Source organism: Trachurus japonicus, chromosome 22 (assembly GCF_045865225.1).
Source record: "Trachurus japonicus isolate A0001 chromosome 22, Traja_1.0".
NCBI lineage: Eukaryota > Metazoa > Chordata > Actinopteri > Carangiformes > Carangidae > Trachurus > Trachurus japonicus.
The window spans coordinates 3,898,834-3,921,932 of NC_140928.1; the positions used below are offsets into that span (position 1 = coordinate 3,898,834).

Below are 23,099 nucleotides of genomic sequence, written 5' to 3' on the forward strand. Positions count from 1 at the left end.
GTAATATGTGAATAGATTAAAAGTTCGTCTACAGTTTAAAAGTCAAATGGAGTCTGTGGGAGAAAGTATGCTGACGTTTTAGAGGTTCAAAGTAGTAAGAAAATTTTAAAAGTTTGAAGATGTTTTCAATGCATTCCTATGGGAAAAAATTAGCAGAAAAAGTTAAATATTTTAAAAAGTATAAATAGTTAAAAAGAGAAAAGTAATGCCGATAAAGTTCAAAAAAAGCTGCACGTTTTGATATATGAATTGTTGAAATCGCACAAAGTATGAAGGACTAGTTTAAAACCGTAGAAAGGCGGAAAGTAGTAAGAAGAAAAACTAGAAAAAGCATTTCCAAGAATGGAAATGGTGTGACTGCTGACAGCAACTGAACGCTGTTGCAGAATTAGCAAATAGTGCAAGCTGTGATCACCATACAAATGTTTGACCAAGGTCAGAATCGAACCCACATCCTCATGGTCATTACACTTCCACTCTGCCTCTAGGCCACAGTGCACACACAGTTGCAGAGACTGTTGTCTGTTAATGATCTGCACACTGTCAACATCAAGAAAGCTTGAGAGTCAAGCTTGAATGACTTAGAATGAAAATGTCTGTGAATTTCAGGCTGAGCACTAACCATATGGCCACAGAGAACCTGAGTTACAATGAGCTTTATACTATGAGGAATCAAAGACTGTCCAATGACAGCTGAATAATTGGAATCAAAAGTCAAGCAATGAAGTGAAAAGACTGAGGCAGGAATCGAACCCATGACCATATGATCAGTAAACCTTTACTCTGCCACTCGGCTACAGAGAGCACACTGCTTACAAGACTGTTGTCATTCATTGTAATGTGATGATGTGCTGCAAACTGGTACGAGTAATCAAGGAGATAACAAACACCTGTAACCAATTGAAGGCGGGGGAGGAGAGCAGAATTCAACATAACATAACAAAAGTTCTTCCCTTGGATTCGAACCAGTGACCTTAGGGTTGGCAGGCAGTTACCCTAACCCCTACACTACAGTGGAATCGTGAAGAAGAGAGGTTGAGACTTTGATGAATGTGAGATTTTTTGTGAAAAAGTTAAATATTTGAAAAAGTATAAATAGTTAAAAAGAGAAAAGTAATGCCGATAAAGTTCAAAAAAAGCTGCACGTTTTGATATATAAATTGTTGAAATAGCACAAAGTATGAAGGACTAGAAGAAGACCGTAAAAAGGCGGAAGAAAATGGCCAAACAGAAGAACAATAGTGTGACTGCTTCAGCAGTCACACTAATAAAGAAAATGGCCGAACCGAATAACAATAGTGTGAATGCCTTTTGCATTCACACTAATAATAAGAAGAAAAAATCCACACAATAACAGTAGTGCCCGGGCTTTGCCCGGGCACTGGTCCCTGCAGCTATTTCATAGCTGTTGGGACCAGTGCCCGGTGCGATTGCCCGCGGCCCTAATAAAGAGCATTGAACTCACAGTCAGCTCTCTCAGCAGAGCAGGAATAGACTCCTGATTGGCTGCGAAGGACGGATCAGCCCAGTCTCGGTCCTGTGTGATCTCAAACAGCTCTGCAGCCTGGAGGACAGAGCAGCACGGTGAAAATGCACTGCAAAAACTCAACATCTTTCTAAGAAAAATTGTCTTATTTCTTGTCAAAATGTCTCATTTCTAGTCAAAACTAATCTCTTTTCACTTAAAATAAGACTTGTCACCTAAAAATGAACTTGTTTTTAAATAATTTTAATTTGTTTCAAACTAATTTTCACTTGAAATGAGTAGAAAAATCTGTTTTTTGTGCTTGTAATAAGTTTTTTGTGCTTGTAATAAGAAAGAAAAACTTGCTCCACTATCATTTTTTTCTACTTATTTCAAGCGAAAATATGCTTGAAAGAAGTAAAATGTGTCTAAAAACAAGCTACTTTTTAAAATGTGATGAGTCTTATTTTAAAGCAGAAGTAAGCGGAATGTTTGTGTTAAAGCAGAAGTAAGTGATATATCGTTAGCCTCATAGCATAATTGCCTAAGTCATTTTTTGGCCAAATTGAGATATCTGCCTAAAGGGCCTTTCACACCGAACGCGGTATGCGCTGCGCCCACCGCGAGGTACAGCGCAGACAGGCGCAGAGCAGGGCGGCAGCGCGTACACATATGGCGCGAGTTGCTGAGCAACTGAACAAACAAGACAGGATTTGGGGGGGTATATGCAAAGATATGTTCGCCAGGAGCTACAAAACGACCACCTCCAGGTGAACTTTAGCGTCAGGCTGAGCAGGGAGCAGTTTAACAGCCTGTTAGAGAGAGTTGGTCTGATCCTCAGGAGGATGACAACTCACTTCATGCATCCCGTCACTTTAACTGAACGTCTGGTCGTTTGTTTTCTCTCTGCGAGCGGCTGATTTTTTTTTCAGACTCCACTACATCCTCTCCTATTGGACGCGCCGAGATGTCGTCACAGCGCGCTGCGCCCAGATTAAACATTTTTTAATTCGGGCGCAGCGCGCCGCCGCGGCATGCGCCCACCTCGCGTGCCGCTCAGCTCGGCGCAGAGCCGTTCGCCGGTGCGCCGCGGTAGCACGTACACAATGAATGGGTTTGCTGCCGCCTTCCGCCTGCCGCGTTCGGTGTGAAAGGCCCTTAACTTTCCTCTCCTACCACTGCTGCATCACCTTGCCTTATTGGCTATGTCCTCAACCAATCAGGCAGATAGTGATTTTGGACTCTAAAAGTGTTCTAAGTCATCTTTTTGACTGTGCTTGCTAGAAATTGTGTTTTTTCTTTTTTTTCCCGAAAATTTTCAAATATGACTTAGGCAATTATGCTATGAGGCTAACGATATTTGTGTTAATATAAGTCTTAAATAGTTATATCTTCCGACAGCAATCACTTCTATAGAGTGTTTGGTCTGAAACACGGGTCTGTCAGTCACTCTGCTCTGCTCTGAGCCCAGGAGAAAACATTTATCGTATCCTACAGTTTTTATCCAATGAGGAGAGAGAACGGCATGCAGGGCTGTGTGTGCAGCCAAGGAACGCCGTGAATGTGGCGACGTAGGGACGAGGACTGTTATGGTGCATTCAAGGAAACTCGTATTTTTCCGACCGTGAAGTGGTACCAGTTCGATCTGGTACGAGTTCACCGGTCGGAAGTTACGAGTGGCCGTTATAGTGACTTTCACCGGTAAAACAGGTCGGAAAAACACGAGTGGGTTGCCTGAAACGCTACAAAGTCGTAAGTTGTGACTTGAAGCTGTAATTTACGATTTCAAAAGCCTGCCTGGAACGCAGCATTAGCGAAAACGACCGGACCACTTACTTCTGCTTTAATATAAGTCTTAAATAGTTATATCTTCTGACGGCAATCACTTATATAGAGTGTTTGGTCTGAAACACGGGTCTGTCAGTCACTCTGCTCTGCTGTAAGCCGAGGAGAAAACTTTCCTTGTATCCTACAACCTTTATCCAATGAGGAGAGAGAACAGCATAAAGGGGCGGTCCTCTCTGTGTGTGCAGCCAAGGGATGCGCGTGAATGTGGTGACGTAGGGACGAGGGCGGGGACTGCTAACTCCATCTGCTGACAGGAAGTTAGCCAAAACCACCGGATCGCTTACTTCTGCTTTAAGTATAATGAGACTTGTTTTGACTAGAAATTACATTTTTGACTAGAAATAAGACAAATATTCTTGGTAAGATTTTGAGTTTTTGCAGTGTGAATCTTCTACTGTATCATTTTGTAGCTTTATCAAAGTTATTTAAAAAAAAAAAAAAGAAAGAAAAAACCTGCTTTACCTGTGTGCGAAGGCCTGAGAGGACCGGGGCCAGGGCGGTGGTCTGGTCCAGCAGGGTCTGGGCCCGCTCCACCGCCTGCCTCCGCTCACCCAGACCGGGCCAGGGGAAGACACGCGGCAGACTGGACGTCTGGTTCTGCAGCTCGGTCAGTCGGCTCTCGGCCTGGACTCGGCTGCACTGACAGGACTCGAGGCGCTGGACGACGGCCTTCAGTTCTCTGAGGAGGGAACAGCAGACGATACAGAGAAAATTAAAACTCAACCTCATTTCAAGTCATTACCTGACACACAAACACATCATCTACCACAGAAGTCATTTTCTGGTTTCACACTGCAAAAACTCAAAATCTTACCAAGAATATTTGTCTTATTTCTAGTCAAAAATGTTATTTCTAGTCAAAACAAATCTCATTATACTTAAAATAAGACTCATCACATTTTAAAAAGTAGCTTGTTTTTAGACACTTTTTCCTTCTTTCAAGCAGATTTTCACTTGAAATAAGTAGAAAAATCTGATAGTGGATCAAGTTTTTCTTTCTTATTACAAGCACAAAAAACTTGCTTTCACTGGCAGATTTTTCTACTTATTTCAAGTGAAAATTTGTTCATTTTTAGGTGACGAGTCTTATTTTAAGTGAAAAGAGATTAGTTTTGACTAGAAATGACAATGACAAGAAATAAGACAAATATTCTTAGAAAGATTTTGAGTTTTTGCAGTGCACTCAGTCATATTATAAAGACGACTGTTTTAGGCGAGACACTACAGGCCGTTTTCTCAAAATGAGTTTTTCCTCATACGCTGGGTGCGAAATCACCAAGACACCAAACCTTCCAGTTTTATTCCTGTCTATATTCTTATGGTTTTAACAGAGGGGATTGTTGATATATCATTCACAGCCTGATTTATACAACATTTTATTCCTAAAAACATGGCAAAAATTGATTTTTTTTTTTAGGGCTGGTGGCAGTATTTTCTCATTTACAGAGTGATAAAAAGAGATATCCAAAATCCTCCTCTGTAAAAACTTCTGACTCTAATATGTCAACAAAATAAAACAAGAATTTTGAAAGAGGCTTTATCCATTTTTCAGATTTCGGTTCTGGAAATGTATGCAAATTAGCGCATATTTCACCCGATATTGCCTCATTTACATGTTTAAACATAAAATTTGACAAAACTTGTAATACAAAAAATATTTGTCTTAATGTGAGGGATAAACTTGGGAAGTTTCATGGTGATATCTGTTGTTTCAATTTTTTTTTTACCCTATTCACCTGTAGTGTCTACTACTACTTACTTTAATTACTTTAGACAGTTGTTAAACTTTAATTTGGTGAATCTGATGGATTCTCTGAGGATTTCACAGGATTTAGATTCAATAAGCTATAAGATCTGATAAAATGTTATTAAACTGAGCCACAGGGAGGAAAGTCAGTGTGTTGTTGTTGTGTGTTTCAGCCTGTGTGTAGTACCTGTGTGTGTCCTCGGCCGCCTGCAGCAGCGTCCTCCACCGCTGCTCCGTGTCTCCGACCAGCTGCCGAACCTCCAGCTTCTTCTCCTCCTCCAGGTTTTCCTGCTCACACAGACTCTGAGCTCGACTCTTCAGCTCCTTCACCTGAGCCTCGCCGTTGGACTTGGAGTTCAAGATGAGCTGAAGGTGCAAACATGCAGATTTTAATTAGATCAAGATAGTTGTCATATTTTCCTTCTCTAATAATCAATTACATCCTGCTTTCAGCAGATTAAGTCATGATATTCTATATAACTATAACTCCCAGGTGGTGCTTGAGGTTTACTCAGTGCTGATTGGTCAGATTTTCTTAATTTTTTTCTTAATTGATTATTTTTTTGTATTTAAGTTAACTTTATTTAAAGAACAGTGACAATAAAATGAGTTCCTCAGTACAAAAACAAACAGAACTGTCATTTTGAAATGAGGTATAAGTTTCTTGACATTTCTATCCAACTGTTGTTGATTGGATAAGGATTTCTATTAGTTCTGGATCAGGGAATGTATGTATCTGTTGTTTCTACATTTACATGGCTCTGCCCCAAGGTATCGCATCTCTTTTTTGTTATTATTATTATTGTGTAGATGACAAAAAGACAAACAAAACAAAAACAAACGACATTTTAAAACTCCAACATTATTTTTTTTAAAAAGCGTCTACACGGCCGGAAAAAAACAGAATAAGTCAATAAAAGACGTATGTGGTAGTAGTAAAAGAAGTATGATAAGTGAACAGACAACTACGCAATCGCGCAGTTATGTGACGACGAAACAAGATTTTTTACAACCCAGTATTTTTGCAAAGCGTCTATAGTGCTGGAGAAACAACAACAACGAGAGCAGTAACAAAAAAAAATGCAGCACAACGATCGTTAGTGGAAACTCCTGCAGTGGAAAGGGCCTGTTAAAGGGACATTGTGTAACTTCTCCTGTAATCTATTCACGAAAATCGATAATTTGGTTCAAAAGTCTGTTTTTCATTAATCAGTAATCCCCCCCATCAACAAAGTGAAGTGTTCCTTTCAGCTCTGAATGAGCCGTTCATATCATTCATATCTACATGGAGCGGGTAAGCTCGGTGCTGCTGCCATGTGGTGTCTCCATGTTTTTACGTTCAGTGGCAGCGTGACGGTAGGAAACCACGGAAACTCAGCGGAGACACCGGAGCTGTCGGCTCAGGTGGAGGTGGCGTCTGTGAAAAGTCACCGTGGTAACGCAGCGAGGAGGAATGGAGCGTTACACTGATGCTGCATTCACCTGCAGTCGGGCAGACGGCCGTCGCTAACAAACCAGATGTCATTTTAGTCACAGAAGTCCAGAGAAAGCCGGTAAAACAATACCACATCGCCATGACAACATATTGTCACGTGTATTGTTTTGCCTCGTGCTGACGGACCACTTGTTTACATAGAGGCTTGTTTATGCCGTTACGTGCAGCAGCTGTCGTCCGTCTGCCATCTAACCGATTTCACGTGAATGCAGCATGAAAAATACGACTGAGTTGCTTGCGATCTACAACCGCAACGCTAGATGGGAGTAATTCTTACACAATGTCCCTTTAAAGACTTGTGTTGGATGTTTTACCTGTGCGGTCTTGAGCCTGTCCTCCAGCTGAGCCCTGGGGCCCCGACTGCCTCTCCCCTTGGCCTCCGCCTGCTCCTGCAGACCGGCGACCCAGGTGTTGGTGCTCAGAGCCTGGACGCTCAGAGCCTCCATCTCCCTGGACAGCGAGTACCGGACCTCGGCCGTCTTCAGCGTGTCCTCGGCCGTCTGCAGGACCGTCCTCCACCTGTCCTCAGAGTCGCTCACCGCCCGCTGAGCCTCTCGTCTCGTGTCCTCCTCCAGGTCCTCGTGCTCACACAGACTCTGGCTCAGTCTCCTCAGCTCCGTCAGTTTGGAGTCTCCCTCGGGCTTGGAGCTCAGGATCGACTGAGAGGGAGAAGTTGGTGAGTTGAAAAATAAACCGGCAGGGAAAATGAAACATGGTGTCAGTAGTTGGGTTTCCATCCACCTTTTCTTATGCGCATTTTGTGGTGCGTCTAGTCCGGAAAGTACGTAAATTGTCCATGATGTTGAGTGTCAGCTGAGTGTCAACTGTTGGATACATTCACGCTCTCTTATGACGTAATCTCACGGTGCACTCCTCCTAATCGCAAAACACTAATGAATGGAAACGGGCATAAATTCGCTTTGCTTTTTGCGCATTTTCACAAAATCCGCTTTTAAATTCGATACGACTTGGATGGAAACCCAGCTACTAACTGGGTTTCCATCCAAATGTATCGAATTTAAGAGCGGATTTTGTGAAAATGCGCAAAAGGCAAATGCGAATTTATGCCCGTTTCCATTCGTTATTGTTTTGTGATTATTGGGAGAGGAGGAGTGCACCGTGAGATTACGTCATAAGAGAGCGTGAATGTATCCAACAGTTGACACTCAGCTGACACTCAACATCATGGACAATTTACCTACTTTCCAGACTAGACGCACCTGTATATAATCCACACCAGCTACATTTAAAAGAAAATACATATATAGGCCGCACTTGAATATAAGCCGCAGGTTTTCATGTTGTGAAGATATGAGATATTTACACAGAAAGACAGTAGGAACTGTGACAGTCTGGTCGCTTCTCCGCTGTTTTGGTTATGCTCCTCTCACCCGCCGGCGAAAAATCAATGAATGGAGCGGTGGATAACGTTACATAACATAGACGATGTTACCACGTGTGTGTTTGTGTAGTCTTAACCGTCATAAACAAAAGATTATGGGTTACGGAGCGCGTTTGTGTTGCGGTGTGCAGAGACGAGAGCTGGGAGACCGGGGCGTCGTTCTCTATTTGTTTGAACGTCGGTGGGTGAAGGACTTTTGGGAAGTCGTCCTCCAGCAACACTTCACCCACAAACTGTGGCTCAATTCGCATAACCTGTTTCCATAACAAAAAGTCTCATTTTCCTTTTATCGATACGCTGAATTTCCGGCGTTTCCGTCCAAGTATTTATTCGCAATTTTTGAAAATGCGCATAAAAAAAGGTGGATGGAAACGCAACTAGTGCTGCCTGAACACTGGACACAAAAGACGACAAGAAACACAGCTGACCAACTCCATGGACTGGAGGGAACACTGTTGGAAAAATGTTATAAGACATTTTAAGACCCCATGTCAAGAAAAAAAACACACATATTTCACATTCACAACACATTAATTACTGTGTTTAAGTGTCAAATACCCCTTAATTTTGAAAATCTGTATCTGGGTCATGTTGTGTGCTTGAAACTAAGGAGAAACATAAAGCTGCTTCAGGCTCTTCTGGCTGCAAGTTTAAAAAAATCCATTACCAGGAAATGGTTAAATCCAACACCACTTACAATTGAGGATTGGCACGGAATCATTATGGAAATATTCAAAAAGGAAAAGCTGACCTATTCTCTGAAAATCCAAAATGTTAAGTTTTTATCAAATTTGGGAAAAATGGATTGAATTTATAACCCCGACTCGGGCAGACTTTGAATGATCCCTCTGAAGTTTTTTTTTTTTTTTGTGATGGATGGAAATGGGCGCATGACGTCTGTCCGACTACCCATTTCTCCGACCACCCATTTCTCCGACTCCGACCATACATTTCTTTATTTTTGCGTCATCAGTCCGACCTCCCACTTCTCCGACTTAAGTAGCCCTAACCCTTAACCTTACCCTAAACCTAACCTCAACACTGTAGAATGGGTAGTCGGAGAAATGAGCCGTCGGACTTGTGGGCAGTTGGACTGACGTATGCTCCCCGATGGAAATAACAATAAGCAAGTTCCCTCACTTTGATGTATATAGTTGTCTTTATGTTGATGCAGAAACTGCAACTATGCAGGTTGTAAGCATGTGGCGGGTTGAAGAGAGAGTTTAATGTGTGTAAATGTACTAAACCTTTAATATTTAGTGGAATATACAAGGACGTGTTCTCAGGAAAGTGACAATGGATGCTCATAAAGGACCAGGCGGACTGTCCTTTACTGCACAGACTGTGTCCTTCGTTGAATCTTGTTGGAAAAGACCAATTTTGTACTTTTGTGCTGTTGATTCTGATGGAAAATGCCTTAAAAAAAGAAAAAAGAAACACAACTGACCTGTGCAGTGTTTATTATCTTCCCTGCATCTGTCCGTCCATCCAGAGGGACGAGGCTCTGCTGCTTCTCCTCCAGCCAGGTCCTGGTGTTGGATCTGAGGGTCTCCAGGTCCCTGAGCCGGTCCTGCAGAGCGAGCTGCTTCTCAGCCTGATCCAGGGTCAGCTTAGCGTCCTGCAGCACTCTGCTCCACTTCTCCTCGGCGTCTCTGACTTTTTGTTCCACCTCTCTCTTCCTGTGCTCCTCCAGGTCCAGACCACACAGACTCTGTCCCCGTCTGCGGAGCTCCTGCAGCCGGGAGTCTCCGTCCGGTTTGGAGCTCAGGACGGCCTGGAGATCAGAGGAGGAAGGTCATGAATGCATAGTTAGTTATCCACATGTAGCTGCTAAATGCTCCACTTCCTCCTCCGTTACAGTGACCTCGCTCTGCTGTTACTCTAGGGAACATTTCTTTTTTATATTTTATTGCAGGACTGCACAAATTATTGATTCACATTCTATTACACATATTCCTTTTTAGAAATTAGAGCAATCCCACAAAACTTGTGTATTTTATAGTGAAGTACAAGAGAAAAAGGAAAATGTTCATAATAACATATGGAAATAAAAACAGTAAAATAGAAAAATAAACACAAAATAGACAGAAATGTAATATATATTCTTCTTGTCTCTTCAAAGGTCGACAGAAAACTCCTCAGAGCTGCAATCTTTAGTATTATTATTTATTTAGAAAGAAAAAAAAGATGGGTTGATAGAGGAAGAGAAAAAAGACGATAAATAAATAAATAAATAAGTGAATAAATTAATGGATGAATAGATAAAATACTCAAGAATAAAAAAACAACAACTAATAAATAGTCTAATAAGATCAATAAAGAAGTGTAAATATCTAAGTTGGGAGGTAGTAAGAAATATAAATAAATAAAAAAGAAATAAGTCAGTAAAATCTTTAGTATTATTTAATTGCTCTCCATATATTCAATCCACCTATTCCATCTTTTCAGACATTCTGGTTCTTGATTTCTGATTCTTTATGTTATTCTTTCTTTTTCTAAAATATTATTTACAGTTAGATTCCAGATATTTAAAGAAGGTAAAATGGGTTTTAGCCACTTTCTCCTTATTTGTTTCATACTGTAAGTATTTGCCTTCCTCTCTGTAACATGAGCCCGGCTGCTCTCGGCCTGTCGGCCTCTCGGCCTCTCGGCCTCTCGGCCTCTCGGCCTGTCGGCTCACCTGTGCCGTCCTCAGTCTGTCCTCGGCGTTGGAGCGGCTGTCCAGTGAGACCAGGCGCTGCTGGAGGTCTCCGAGCCAGCGTCCGTTGTCCTGCTGACCACTTTCAAATTCTCTCAGCTGAAAAGAAAAAGAACAAGATGAGGCGGTTTGTAACGGCTCAGGGAGCCGGAGCATGAGTTCATCCACACTCACACAGCAGGAGGATTGTTGTGATGTGTATTACATGTCTTCTTATGGGTCTCTACTTTAAACACATGTCTTTCCTTTAGTATTTCCTGATTTTACCTGTGATTTTACCTCTGTTTCCTACTGTCATTTACCGGTTTGTTTCTATACAGCCCTGACAGCTTTATTGTCATTTTAATGTTTAATTTCCTCCCCTGTGATTTTATTTTCTTGTTTTCACAGTTACCTTATTAGGCTGCTAATTACGTGATAATGTCAAGAAACAGACGAGAAATAACAATTAATTGCATAGTAATGTATAGAAAAAGTCTAGAAATAACGGTCAATTTCATACTAATGTCATGTTTTTCATAAAGGTAAAAGATTACACATGCTTTTCATGCACCAAGTCCTTTGCAATTGACCAATATTTCTGGGCTATTTCTACGTAATCGTTATTTCTTGGCGATATTTCTCAACATTACTATGAAATTGACCATTATTTCTAATCTAGGCTATTTCTAGACATTATGGCGCAATTAATTGTTATTTCTTGGCTATTTCTTGACATTATCATGTAATTAGCGACCTGTAAATTAAAGGGTTACCTTATCCTCATTTTCTCTGAGTGCTCTATAAATAAAGTTTAATATTATTATTATTATTATCATCATCACATATGTTCAGAATAAATGGATCTCAGGTTTGGAATGAGTCTGTCTTTAGTAAAGGGACAGGACTTATATAGAAGTCCATAATCTGTCTCCAGACCTCTACATATGGACCTTTAATGGCAGCAGATAACATGAGTTATAATAAAACTCAGACTGACTTCTCTGACCTCCAACTCTCTCCTCTCAGTCTCCTGAGTGATCTGAGCCTCGGCTGCAGACTTGATCTGCTTGGCGGCCTGAAGCACCGTCCTCCACTGCTCCTCCGTCTCCCGGACCGTCTGCTGGACGTAAACCCTCCGGCCCTCGTCCGCGTCTCCGTGGTTACACAGACTCTGGCCGCGCCGCCTCAGGTTGTTCACCTTGCAGTCGCCCTCGGGTCTGCAGCTCAGGACGGTCTGCAGAGTCATCAACAACATCATCACTGAACTCCGCAGAAGAAAAACTTTGGACAAACATCGCACTTCACCCTGGAACTCGGGATGTCACCAATATACATTTTCTTGGTTCGATTATTGCCAGAGAAATAAACACGGTACTACGATTATCACGATTATTATGCACTAATTAATTTCACAACACTATGAATGTGTAAAATCAAATATAGTCAAAGTATAATTACATTACTCATTATTTATACAAAATGTATCTATTAATATATGACCAATTCTTAATCCCCCAGGGGAAATGTTTCAGGTCATAAATTGTCATCTATACCAAATATTTGCGTTTATTTTAATCATTTTTTTAGTTGTTTTTTTTTAGTTTTTTTTTTATTATTATTAAAAATAACACGCTAACATTTAAATTCCTACCAATTCAGTGTTACGTTAGATAAATGGACCAGTATCTGAGCATTTACCTTTATTTTTAGGCACACAAGGTTCTACCATCATGTTTTGTGGAAAGTGACGGTATTTAGGAATCTTTACGATTAATTAATTGTGGCGTTTAATACCACGATTAATTGTCAAAACAAGTAATCGTGACATCCCTACCTTGGACATTTTAAACTTATAAACTATTGTAAAAAAACATTGTAATGTATTTTAACCCCTACTATGTCCTGTTGTTATATTTCATGAACTATGATATGTTTCTTTGTAATTTTGTAAACTTCTTTGCATGACTCTTTGTAACTTGTAAAAACTTAAATAAATAAATTTTTTTTTAAAAAGAAAAGAAAAAATAAACATGATATTCAAAAAACAGTTCTGAACCTCAGCGATTAGATGTCTTAACCCTCCTGCTGTCCTTCTGGTTCACATTGACCCAAACTGTTCCCTTCCTCCATCCTTCCTTCTTTCCACAATCCTTTTTCCCTTCCTTCTTTCCTTCCTTCCCTTCGTCCTTACTTCTTCTTCCTTCCTCTTTTGGTCCGATTGACCTGATCTGTTCCCTCCCTCCATCTTTCTTTCCTTCCTTTTTCCCTTCCCTCTTTCCACAATCCTTTTTCCCTCCCCCCTTTCCCTCCCCTTTTCCCTTCCTTCCTTCCTTCCTTATTTCCCTTCATCCTTCCTTCCTTCCTTCCTTCCTTCCTTGACCCAGTAGGACAACAGGAGGGTTAAACTGGAATATAATAATAATACATTTTATTTATAAGCGCTTTTCCAAAAGCTCAAAGACACTTTACATTTAAAAAAATAAATTCAGTTCAACACAAATAATAACATATAAATTCATAATATATAAAATAACACACAGACCTCGACCGTGTTGCATCGTTCCTCGGGCGGCGTGTGGCTGCCGACAGACTGGAGCTTCTGCTGTCGCTCTCTGATCCAGGACTGAGCGGTTTTGCTCTGAGCGTCGAAGTCGTCGGACAGACCTCGGAGCTCCGCCTGATTGGCCGCCTGCAGGACCGACCTCCACTGCTGCTCCGCCTGGTCGACCAGCAGCTGCACCTCCGGCCTCCTGCTCTCCTCCAGCCGCTCACACACGCCGTCGCCTCGTCTCCTCAGGTCCAGCAGCCTGACCTCGGCCTCGGCTCCGCCGCTCAACACGGCCTGAGGCAGAACACAGAAACCACGGTGAAGGGAACTCATTTTATTTATTTATTTACTTATTTGATTAGGACATTGCACATTAATCAACATGTCATCAATGTAAATATGCTGGAGTTAGCATAGTTACTAATTCACATCCGTTGTCCTAAGGCAAGTCAAGAACATACAAACAATATACCAATATACAAATACGTAGATAAAACAAATAGATAAAACACAGTTTTACACAAAAAACAGGTCCTAATTCACATTAAGAGTCCATATACAAAAATAGAAAGACAACAGTCACGTATGAGAGCAGGTCTGGCTTGCTACTAACCACTGTTTGAGGGTCTTTTTAAAGGTGGTTTAAGTGGCACAGTCTCTAACATAAACTGGTAATATATTCCAGGACTGTGTTCCTCTGATGGACTCCACCATTTCACCAAATTTGGTCTTGCGCCGTTGTATGTCACAGTCACCTCTAGTTAGTGCTCTGGTGTTTATTCTAGATGATTTTTTCTTTATGAAGTTCTGTAATGGTGGAGGGGCTAGACCGTTCAGAACCTTAAAGATTAGACAAACATCCAAAAACAGCTGAAAACTATCAAGGTCCATGATTTTGTGCTTATTCACAATTTTACAATTTTACAATAATACTAGTATATAGGTTTTTTGTCTAGTGTTTTAAGTGTTCTCTTGAATAGAGACTTGATTGGTTTTAAAGTACTCTCGGATGTACGACTTCGACTACAAACCTGGTCCAGCTCAGGTATCAGTGTAGACTCACCTGTACAGTCTGTAACCTCTCCTCAAACTGCATCTGGTTGTTGAGGGACAGCAGCTTCTGCTTCTGCTCTCTGATCCAGGACTGGACCGTCTCACTTTGGGCCTTGAAGGCTTCCAGGTCCTGCTCCGAGGCGGCTTCGGTCTGGGCCTGGCTGGCGGCCTCCTCTGCAGCCTTCAGGACTCGGCTCCACTGCTCCTCTCTCTGCTGGACCGCGTCCCGAAGCTCTCGTCTCCGTCTCTCGTCCAAGGCCTCGTTGTCACACAGACTCTGACACCGCTGCTTCAGATCCTGGAGTTTTGAATCTCCCTCAGACCTGGAGCTCAGAGCCGCCTGGAAATAAAAATAGATATAAAAACCTCCTTAAGGTGAGACATTGCAGGTGAATAGGGTAAAAATGACAACTAACAGATCTCACCATGAAACTTCCCAAGTTTATCACTTAGATTAAGACAAATATTTTTTGTATTACAACTTTTGTCAAATTTAATGTTTAAATATGTAAATGAGGCAATATCAATATCAATTAAATATGCTCTAATTTGCATACATTTCCAGAACAGAAATCTGAACAATAGATAAAACCACTTTAAAAATTCTTGTTTTATTTTGTTGACATATTAGAGTCAGAAGTTTTTACAGAGGAGGATTTTGGATATCTCTTTTTATCACTCTGTAAATGAGAAAATACTGTCACCAGCCCCAAAAAAATCCAATTTTGCCATGTTTTTAGGAATAAAACGTTGTATAAATCAGGCTGTGAATGATATATCAACAATCCCCTCTGGAAAAACCTTCAGAATATAGACAGGAATGAAACTGGAAGGTTTGGTGTCTGTAAGTGCTGGTGAAGTGGAGATTTCTAGCCCAGAGTCTGAGTCTGAAAAGCTCCTTTTGAGAAAACGGCCTTTAAAGACTTGTACTTTAAAATTCCATAGATTGTTACTGTCAATCATACTTTTATGATTTGTTGCGAATACAGAGGAAATGACAGTTTTTGGAGCCTACATCATTGTTCAGGAGAGAGAGAGCTTTACAATGACACCTGTTTCCATACATGACATGTCAGGAAACAGTAGCATGTTAACTTTTGGTGAATTTAGGAGAAATCTGCAGACGAAAGAGACAAAATGAAGTAAAATAACCACTTTAATGTGGATTTTCTACCAATTTCTTTCAACTATTTTGAAGGTAAGGAAGCAACATAGCCCCAAAACTCAAAATCGATCAGTGCATGAAAAAAAAAACTCTTCAAAAACAAAACACTCCTGAAATTAAAGCTCACCACGAACTGATTCACACGCAATCTACAGTACAACTCACTTGTGCTATCTGGAGCTTTTCTTCAACTTGCACATGGCCGCCACCTCCAGACTGCAGTTTCTGCTCCTGCTCTCTGATCCAGGACTGAACGTGTTCATGGAGGGTGTTGAAGGAGAGCAGGTCTTGGTGTAGCAGGCTTTGTGTTTCTGCGCGGCTCAGAGCCTCCTCCGCCGCCTGCAGAGCCGCTCTCCACTGCTCCTCCGTCTCTCTCACCGACTCCTGGATCTCCTGTTTCCTGCTCTGGTCCAGGTCCTCGCGGTCACACAGACTCTGGCTCCGTGTCGTCAGCTCCTTCACCTTAGACCCCCCCTCGGCCTTGGAGGTCAGGATGGTCTGGTGACACAGTACGAGTCGTTTTGAAAACATTTGTCAAATACAAATATTTTGTGGTCTTGATAGTGGAGCAGCAACGGTAAGTAGTGATTGTTTCACATATTTTTAACAACAACTTATCAAATTATGCACAAACTCTACAAACAGGTCAAATATTCTGTTTGCGTAGCATTTACGTACATTAAAGGGGTAGTTCAACATTTTGACAAATTGGCCCATTGCCATAATCCCTATAGTCATAGCAGCAGTAGGTTCGTTACCTTTAATTGTCGGTGCAAGCTATTTTTAGAACGGCGGAGCAGAGCCGTGAGCTGCTCAGAGCTACGCTACGGAGGCTAATGGGATTTCTTGGTTTCCCTCATCAAACTCATCAACTACACAATCCAACAACTCCACAATGCTCTGGTGGACAAGTTGTGACCTGCACATTCACTACACTATGAGATAATAACACAACGTTACCACACAGAGTTGTTTTAGAGGGAAATTCATGCAAAACTGCTGATGCACGTTGCCTTCAGGGACAGTTTTTCAGCGAGCAGTCTCTGCGTTTAGCTTAGCTCTGCGTAGTGTAGCTCTGAGCAGCTCACGGCTCTGCTCTGTAGTTCTAAAAACAGCTTGCACCGACAATTAAAGGTAACAAACCTACTCCTTAAACTATAGGGATTATGGCAATGGGCCAATTTGCCAAAATGTTGAACTATCCATCTAAATCAGATTCAACCTCTGTCCCGCTGACCTGTGCTCTGCGCTTTAGCTCCTCAGTCTGGACGTCCGTGTGGGAGGAGGTGAGCGGCTCCAGGATCTCTCTGATCCAGGTCCTGGTGCTCCCGGTCTGGCTGTGGAACCGCTCACATTCATCCTGCAGGGCGTTCTGGGCCTCGGCCTCCGTCTGCAGCCGAGCCTCCAGGTTCCTGTAGCGCTGGATCAGGTTGTCGCTGTCCTTCAGGAGGCTGTCGCCCCTGACGCCCTGTCTGCGCACCGACGCCAGCTGCTCGCTGAGGGACTCGGCCCGGACACTGTCACATACGGGGAGGAAAAAAGACATAAGACAACAGAGCACAGAGCGTGTGGTGGATCAGTAACACTCTGAGGATCCACAGCTCCAGGCTTGAGGATCTCATTTTTTGGATTCAAGATTCAAGAAGTTTATTTCACCATTTTGTGCACAGGCAAGCTGTGAGTCAGACTGAGTTAAAAAGTTTTTAAAGAATTATTAAAAGAATATGTCAAGGCAAAAAGGATAAAGAAAACATCAATAAATAACATAGATAAATAACATTAAAGAATAAAACACAGGTAAAGCTGCCAAAATATATTATTTAAACATGTACTGTATGTACGGTCCATTGACTCAATCAATCGATTCAAATTTTAATTATATAGCACCTTTCAAAGCAAATAAGCATTTCTAAGTGCTTTACATTTTGATTGAAAAAGTATATATATATATATATATATACATATATATATATTTTTTTTCCTAAATGAAGTTTGAGTTTGTTAATGCATGAGTATTTTTATTCAATCTAATCTAATATCAACAGAATGATGATGTTTTACGACATAATTTTGGAATATTTGCAGGTGTGGATGTGCAAGTGTTGAGAGTTGAGTGTCACCTCTCATCCTGAAGCTCTTTGAGAAGAGGTTTGACTTTGTCCAACACCGCAGACTCTTTCTCTTTGCTCTGCAGCCACTCACGGAACCCGTCGTGCTGCTTTTGGAGACTGCAGAACAAGAAAGAAAAGTCAGAAAATACGTTTTATAAAGCCATGTTACATTTCTCTGATCGGTGAGAAGAGAGTAATATTTCTACCTGTTCAAGTCCCCGAGCAGCGCCTCCATCTGTGTCTGCCGGTTGAAGCAGTGTGTCCTGAAGGTGCCCACCTCTTCCTGCTGCTCCTTCAGCCAGTCGGTGAAGTCGGAGAGCTGCTGGGGGGGGATCTGCTGGCTGCCTCGGTCCAGCTGCACCTTCAGCTGCTCCAGACGCCGCTCTCCATCCTTGGACTTCAAGAAACTCTGATGCACAGGAGAGAAGCTCAGTGAGGAACTCGTCCACCTTCAGAGGTTTTATTTATGGATCAGATCTAGCTACATCTCATTGATTCTCGCTCAAATCCACTTACAGCAAGTCTTTTTTTTTTTATTCAATGGAAACAAGCAATAGAAACATACAATGTAACACCACTGACAAAAACACACAAACAAAAACAGAACAAAACATGACAAAATAAAACAAAGCAGGACCAAACAGGACAGAAAAGTGCTAAAAAAAGAAAAAAAAAAGATTTAAACGTACAAAAATTACATTATAGTTACTCAAACTTAAATTTTTACGATTTTTTGTTATGCTACCTATGTTATTCTACCTTGTCTTGATTTGTTGCAATTATTTTTTCCAAAAGAAACTGGCTTTGCACTTTCTTAAAAAAAAAAAAAAAATCCAAATTCAATTCAAGTTCTTTTTTGATTGGGCCTTAAACATAAATACAAACATAAATACTTACAGCGAGTCTTTGCAGATGTAATTCCACATCTGTTCTGCTCTCAGGGTTTTCAAAGCACTCGTTGACCTGCAGCTGCAGGTCCTGGAGCCATCCCTCGAACGACTGCTTCTCGTCTGAGGACAAATTACAGACGGTTACAATTATCATGATGAGGAAAGAGGAGAAGCAAATAATCGGATCTCAAACACAGTAAAATACAAACCGTGGATGACTTTGAGCAGGCCCTGGTCCCTCTCCTCCCTCTTCAGGTGGATCATGTCCTTGGTGCGGGAGATGGCCTCCCTCAGCCGGCTGCAGTCCACCGCCAGCGCCTCCAGCACCTGAGGACTGGCCACGCTGGAGACCAGACCCACCTCCTTCAACACGGACTCGGCCTGTTCCTCCTGAGCCTCCAGATCCTCACACAGATCCTGGTGGAGAGTGTAGTGTTCAAAACCCTGTACTTCAGTATACTCACACTAAAAAATGTTGGGTTATTTCTTGAACCCAAATTCTGGGTTTTTGGTGTTGGGTTAAAATTTGGGGTTATTTTTCAGAGTAAGACATTTTCTGGATTATCCACAAGTTTCCGAACATCATCTATGGTCAAACCCGGAAGCCGGTTTTGCCGGTTTGGTGGAATTGTACGTTTCCGTTTCCATGGTTTTCAGTCGTTGTCATAGTTAAAGTAAAGTAAAACGCTGGCCTTTAACACGGATGTCAATTTGTGTGATATCCACTGTTAAAAGCTGGTGTGTTGATCCATGTGCTTTACAGATTTTCATTGAAAAAAAATAAAAATAAATCCATGCATTTACCGCGACTACCAAAACCATGGAAACGTAAACATAAAATTCCACCGGAAGAGCAAAACAGGCTTACGTATTTGACGTTCAGAAAAAGGTGGATAGGGTGATGATTTTAACCCGATTCATGGGTTGTCCAAGTTATTGGGATATTTTGCAGCAAGTAACCCATTTGTTGGGTTATGGTTGGGTAATTCTGTGACCTAACAGGCCGGTTCATTTGAAAAACGCTACTCGTGCATTGGGTGTCTCCAATAATCAATATCCGTTGAGTACTTGACCCAAATGTGGGGTTGTAGTCATTGTGTCAATATAACCCCACTTTTGGGTCAAGTACTCAACCCAAATATGGGTCAAAAAGAAACCCAACTTTCTGGGTTGAAATAACACAAAAATTAGTTGGTCCTTTTTTTAACCCAGGAGTTGGGTAAAAAACAACCCAATTTGGGTTATTTTTGACCAGGGAGTTTTTAGTGTGTTTCTGTATGTCTATGGATATTCTCATTCATCCAGGTCATCGTTCTTTTCTGGGCAAATTGAATCTTAGGCAACTGGAACTTGTACCGGTACTTGACAAATACAAGTTCCAGTTGCCTACGATTCAATTTGCCCAGAAAATGTGTTTCTGTATATTTTACAATGCTTTACCACATGTTCCTACCTGTATCTGCTCCTCGACCTTTGACCCTGAGGCATCGACCTTACTCAGAGAAGCCTGGATGCTCTCCACAGCCACCTGACACTCCTCGATCTTCTCTGCCAGGTGTTTCTTCACGGCGACAAGCTCCTCAAAGACGTCTGTGCAGTCGGTGAACAGCTCCTTCACCTGCTCGATCCTCTTCCTCAGCTGGGTTTCCATCACCTGGAAGATGCACGAGCAGGACGTCAAAGATGGCAGGCAGCTTTTTATGAAAACGGTGTAAAAGAAGATTTAGAGTATGAATGTGTCACTGGCCTGCAGCTCCAGTGGAGCCTCCCGACTCTGCAGCATTTCCTGGATCTCCACAGACTTCTTGTGGAAATGCTCGATGTTCTCCTCATTAGCGTTGATCTCGTCCTACAAGGTGAAGAGTAAAACTGGTTGAAGAGGTCTTGGCTAAATTCGACACTACACACTCAAATAAGCGCTGGAGAAGTTATGGTCCACACATTGGTAACCAGACCCACATATTGTGGTTATGCAAGAAAAATATTCAGGTAAGAAGTGTTTGAAACACGTAATTTGGTAGATTTATTACAATGGACCCAACGGTGACTCAACTATACTTAAAACAAACAACAAAATAATGGAAATATATCAAATGGAACAAATAACATACTCCCTGAGACTTCAAAAAGACATATTCATTCAAAGGTGGAGCCCTGCCATGGGTTTACTATTACAGTGAGGAGCCCCATATACATTTTGAATCCAATCGATATGATTAATCAAATATTATTTTATTTGTATTTCATCTTTCTGTTATTACAGTTGTGCAATAATTGTTATCATGTCCCTATAAGCACTACATACATTGTACTGAAAATTTGAGAAAACAGCAGATAATATGATGAGTATGATTCTGTATGTATGATTTTGAATGAAACTGAAATAAAAACTACAGTAAGTTATAAATAAATAAATAAATGAATGAATGAATGAAACCCTGCCTGTTGAGTATGTGAATCTTACCCTCATGGCGAGCACTTGTTGCTCGTTGCTGAAGGGATGGCTCTCTGCAAACAGGGCCAGTTTGTCTCCTGCCCAGCCGTCCACCTCTCCTCCCAGCATCAGCTGCTTCTCCCACAGCTCCAGCGCCACCTTCAGGTTGTCCAAGTACGCATCTGTCTTCTCTGTCACCTGTAAGGGAACCAAAAGTTAAAAAAAAAAAATTCTCCCGTCTTCCTTCTATGTAAATATCCATGCACAGACTCTTACGTCCAGCCAGTTGTCCATCAGGGTGTCGGCCTCGGCTTCAAACGGAGACTCGCTGCAGTCTGGGAACTTCTTCAGTTGAGTCTGCAGCTGTCTGCAAACTCCCCTCATCTCCTCTATTCGCTCCCCAAGGCCGCTGAGCTCCTCCTTTATGTCACACACCTGCATAAATGCACACATGTTAACATGCAGAACACCTGAACACACAGAGAACAGCAGCAGTCTTTAAAGGGATAGTTCACCCAAAATTCAAATTTCACTCATTATCTACTCACCCTCATGTCGACTAAGAGCTGTGAGAAGTTTCAGAGTCCTCCGTGCCTTCTCTGAGTTACGGGGGGGTCCACGCAGCAGTATTTGTCCATATAATGGTTGTGAATGGATACCACTTTTCTTCGTCCAAAAAGACACACCAAAAAACATCCAAATACCTCCATAGTGCTCGTCTGTAACGTCCCTCTTGTATTGAAGCCCCAACATGAGAAATTGTTCCGAAAAAAATTAATTAAGTATATTTTAAGCTTGTTTAGCGGAAGCTCCCAGTGTCCCAGTTCACTGCTCTTCCTGTGTCAGTGCAACCGGCGGAACATTTTCTCATGTTGGAGCTTCAATACAAGACGGACATTACAGACGAGCAGTATGGAGGTATTTGGATGTTTTTTGGTGTGTCTTTTTGGACGAAGAAAAGTGGTATCCATTCACAACCATTATATGGACAAATACTGCTGCGCGGACCCCCCCCGTAACTCAGAGAAGGCACGGAGGACTCGGAGGAAAATTCTCACAGTTCTTAGTCGACATGAGGGTGAGTAGATAGTGAAATTTGAATTTTGGGTGAACTATCCTTTAAGCATGTGTCCACTTCTTACTGTGTGTGTGTGTCCATGTTCACAGCAGACAGGGGTTTGTTATGAGCTCACCTTGGTTATACTCCTCTGCAGGTTGTCTTTCCCCATGTAGGAGGCCTGGTCGCTGATGGTCTGCTCTGCTCTCTGCATGGTGTTGGTCAGGTGACTGCGGCAGCTCTGAAACTTCTTCAGGTTCTCCAACAGGGTGGTGCACTGCTTCTTCCTGCAGGAGAGATACAGGATAGGATAATGAATGAATGATGCCTCATCTTCTTTTGGCCACACACATGCTGCTTTAAGGTAAACTGACTGCACCTGTCAGAAAATCCTCTCTGAATCTCCTTCCACTGAGCCTCCAGCTCCTCCAGGAGGTTTTCTCCTCCTCCCTGTTTCTCCTGAAGCTCAGAGATGTTCAGGAACTCTGAGTGCTGAGCGTGCACCTGGCCGTCCAGATCTGTCAGAGCACGAAGCCTAGGAAAGGAATCAAGAATGAGACTTTACACCAGGAAATCAGGCTTTTAATTCTACAGATGATTGATTATTTGGATGCAGTACACCCAATCAATCAATCAGGCTTTATTTTTATAGCACTTTTCAAGCCCACAGAAGCTCAAAGTGCTTCACATGATAAAAACAAGGAACATAGTAGACACATATTGGGAGACACACATACATTCACATACACACAATAATTTTAGAACATTGGATTTTAGAGACATTGAGGAAACGCTGTCTTACACTCAATCATTTGCAATGGGGAAAACACCAGATAACATGAAGTAAAATAGATCAAATGAGAAGAAGAAAAAAAAACAATAGATAAAATGAAGTAAAATAGATAAAATGAGAAGAAGAAGAAAAAAAACAATAGATAAAATGAAGTAAAATAGATAGGTGTAATAGGATAAAATAGAATAAGAATGAATGAATTAAAATAGAATAAAAGAGATAATAATAATAAATAAATAAATAAATAAAAAATAAAATGTTTTATAACGATAAAAATAATAGGATTCAGTTAAAAGCCAGGCTAAAAAGGTAGGTCTTCAGTTTGCTTTTAAAAACCCTAACCCAGTCTAGTTTTCACACATTGTTGCACCAGAGTAAAATCACTAGGACGATATGCTTTTCTCCCAATTC

At 41.6% G+C, this 23,099-nt stretch overlaps 1 protein-coding gene across 1 annotated transcript in view; it reads right to left on the minus strand.

The window, feature by feature from the left end:
* Positions 1–23,099, minus strand: part of syne2b (spectrin repeat containing, nuclear envelope 2b) — a 199,714-nt gene that overhangs the window by 126,138 nt on the left and 50,477 nt on the right. The window contains exons 33-53 of the mRNA XM_085768285.1: positions 22,275–22,430; positions 22,032–22,182; positions 21,115–21,273; positions 20,869–21,036; positions 20,152–20,253; positions 19,858–20,058; positions 18,614–18,821; positions 18,412–18,524; positions 17,721–17,923; positions 17,524–17,631; positions 16,641–16,920; positions 15,569–15,901; positions 14,249–14,578; positions 13,180–13,479; positions 11,644–11,871; positions 10,638–10,754; positions 9,405–9,731; positions 6,870–7,214; positions 5,248–5,426; positions 3,776–3,992; positions 1,466–1,564 (exon numbers count right to left, since the gene is read on the minus strand). Of these exons, the coding sequence (XP_085624411.1) occupies positions 1,466–1,564; positions 3,776–3,992; positions 5,248–5,426; positions 6,870–7,214; positions 9,405–9,731; positions 10,638–10,754; positions 11,644–11,871; positions 13,180–13,479; positions 14,249–14,578; positions 15,569–15,901; positions 16,641–16,920; positions 17,524–17,631; positions 17,721–17,923; positions 18,412–18,524; positions 18,614–18,821; positions 19,858–20,058; positions 20,152–20,253; positions 20,869–21,036; positions 21,115–21,273; positions 22,032–22,182; positions 22,275–22,430 (4,324 nt within the window). The remainder of the gene's footprint in view (positions 1–1,465; positions 1,565–3,775; positions 3,993–5,247; positions 5,427–6,869; positions 7,215–9,404; positions 9,732–10,637; positions 10,755–11,643; positions 11,872–13,179; positions 13,480–14,248; positions 14,579–15,568; positions 15,902–16,640; positions 16,921–17,523; positions 17,632–17,720; positions 17,924–18,411; positions 18,525–18,613; positions 18,822–19,857; positions 20,059–20,151; positions 20,254–20,868; positions 21,037–21,114; positions 21,274–22,031; positions 22,183–22,274; positions 22,431–23,099) is intronic.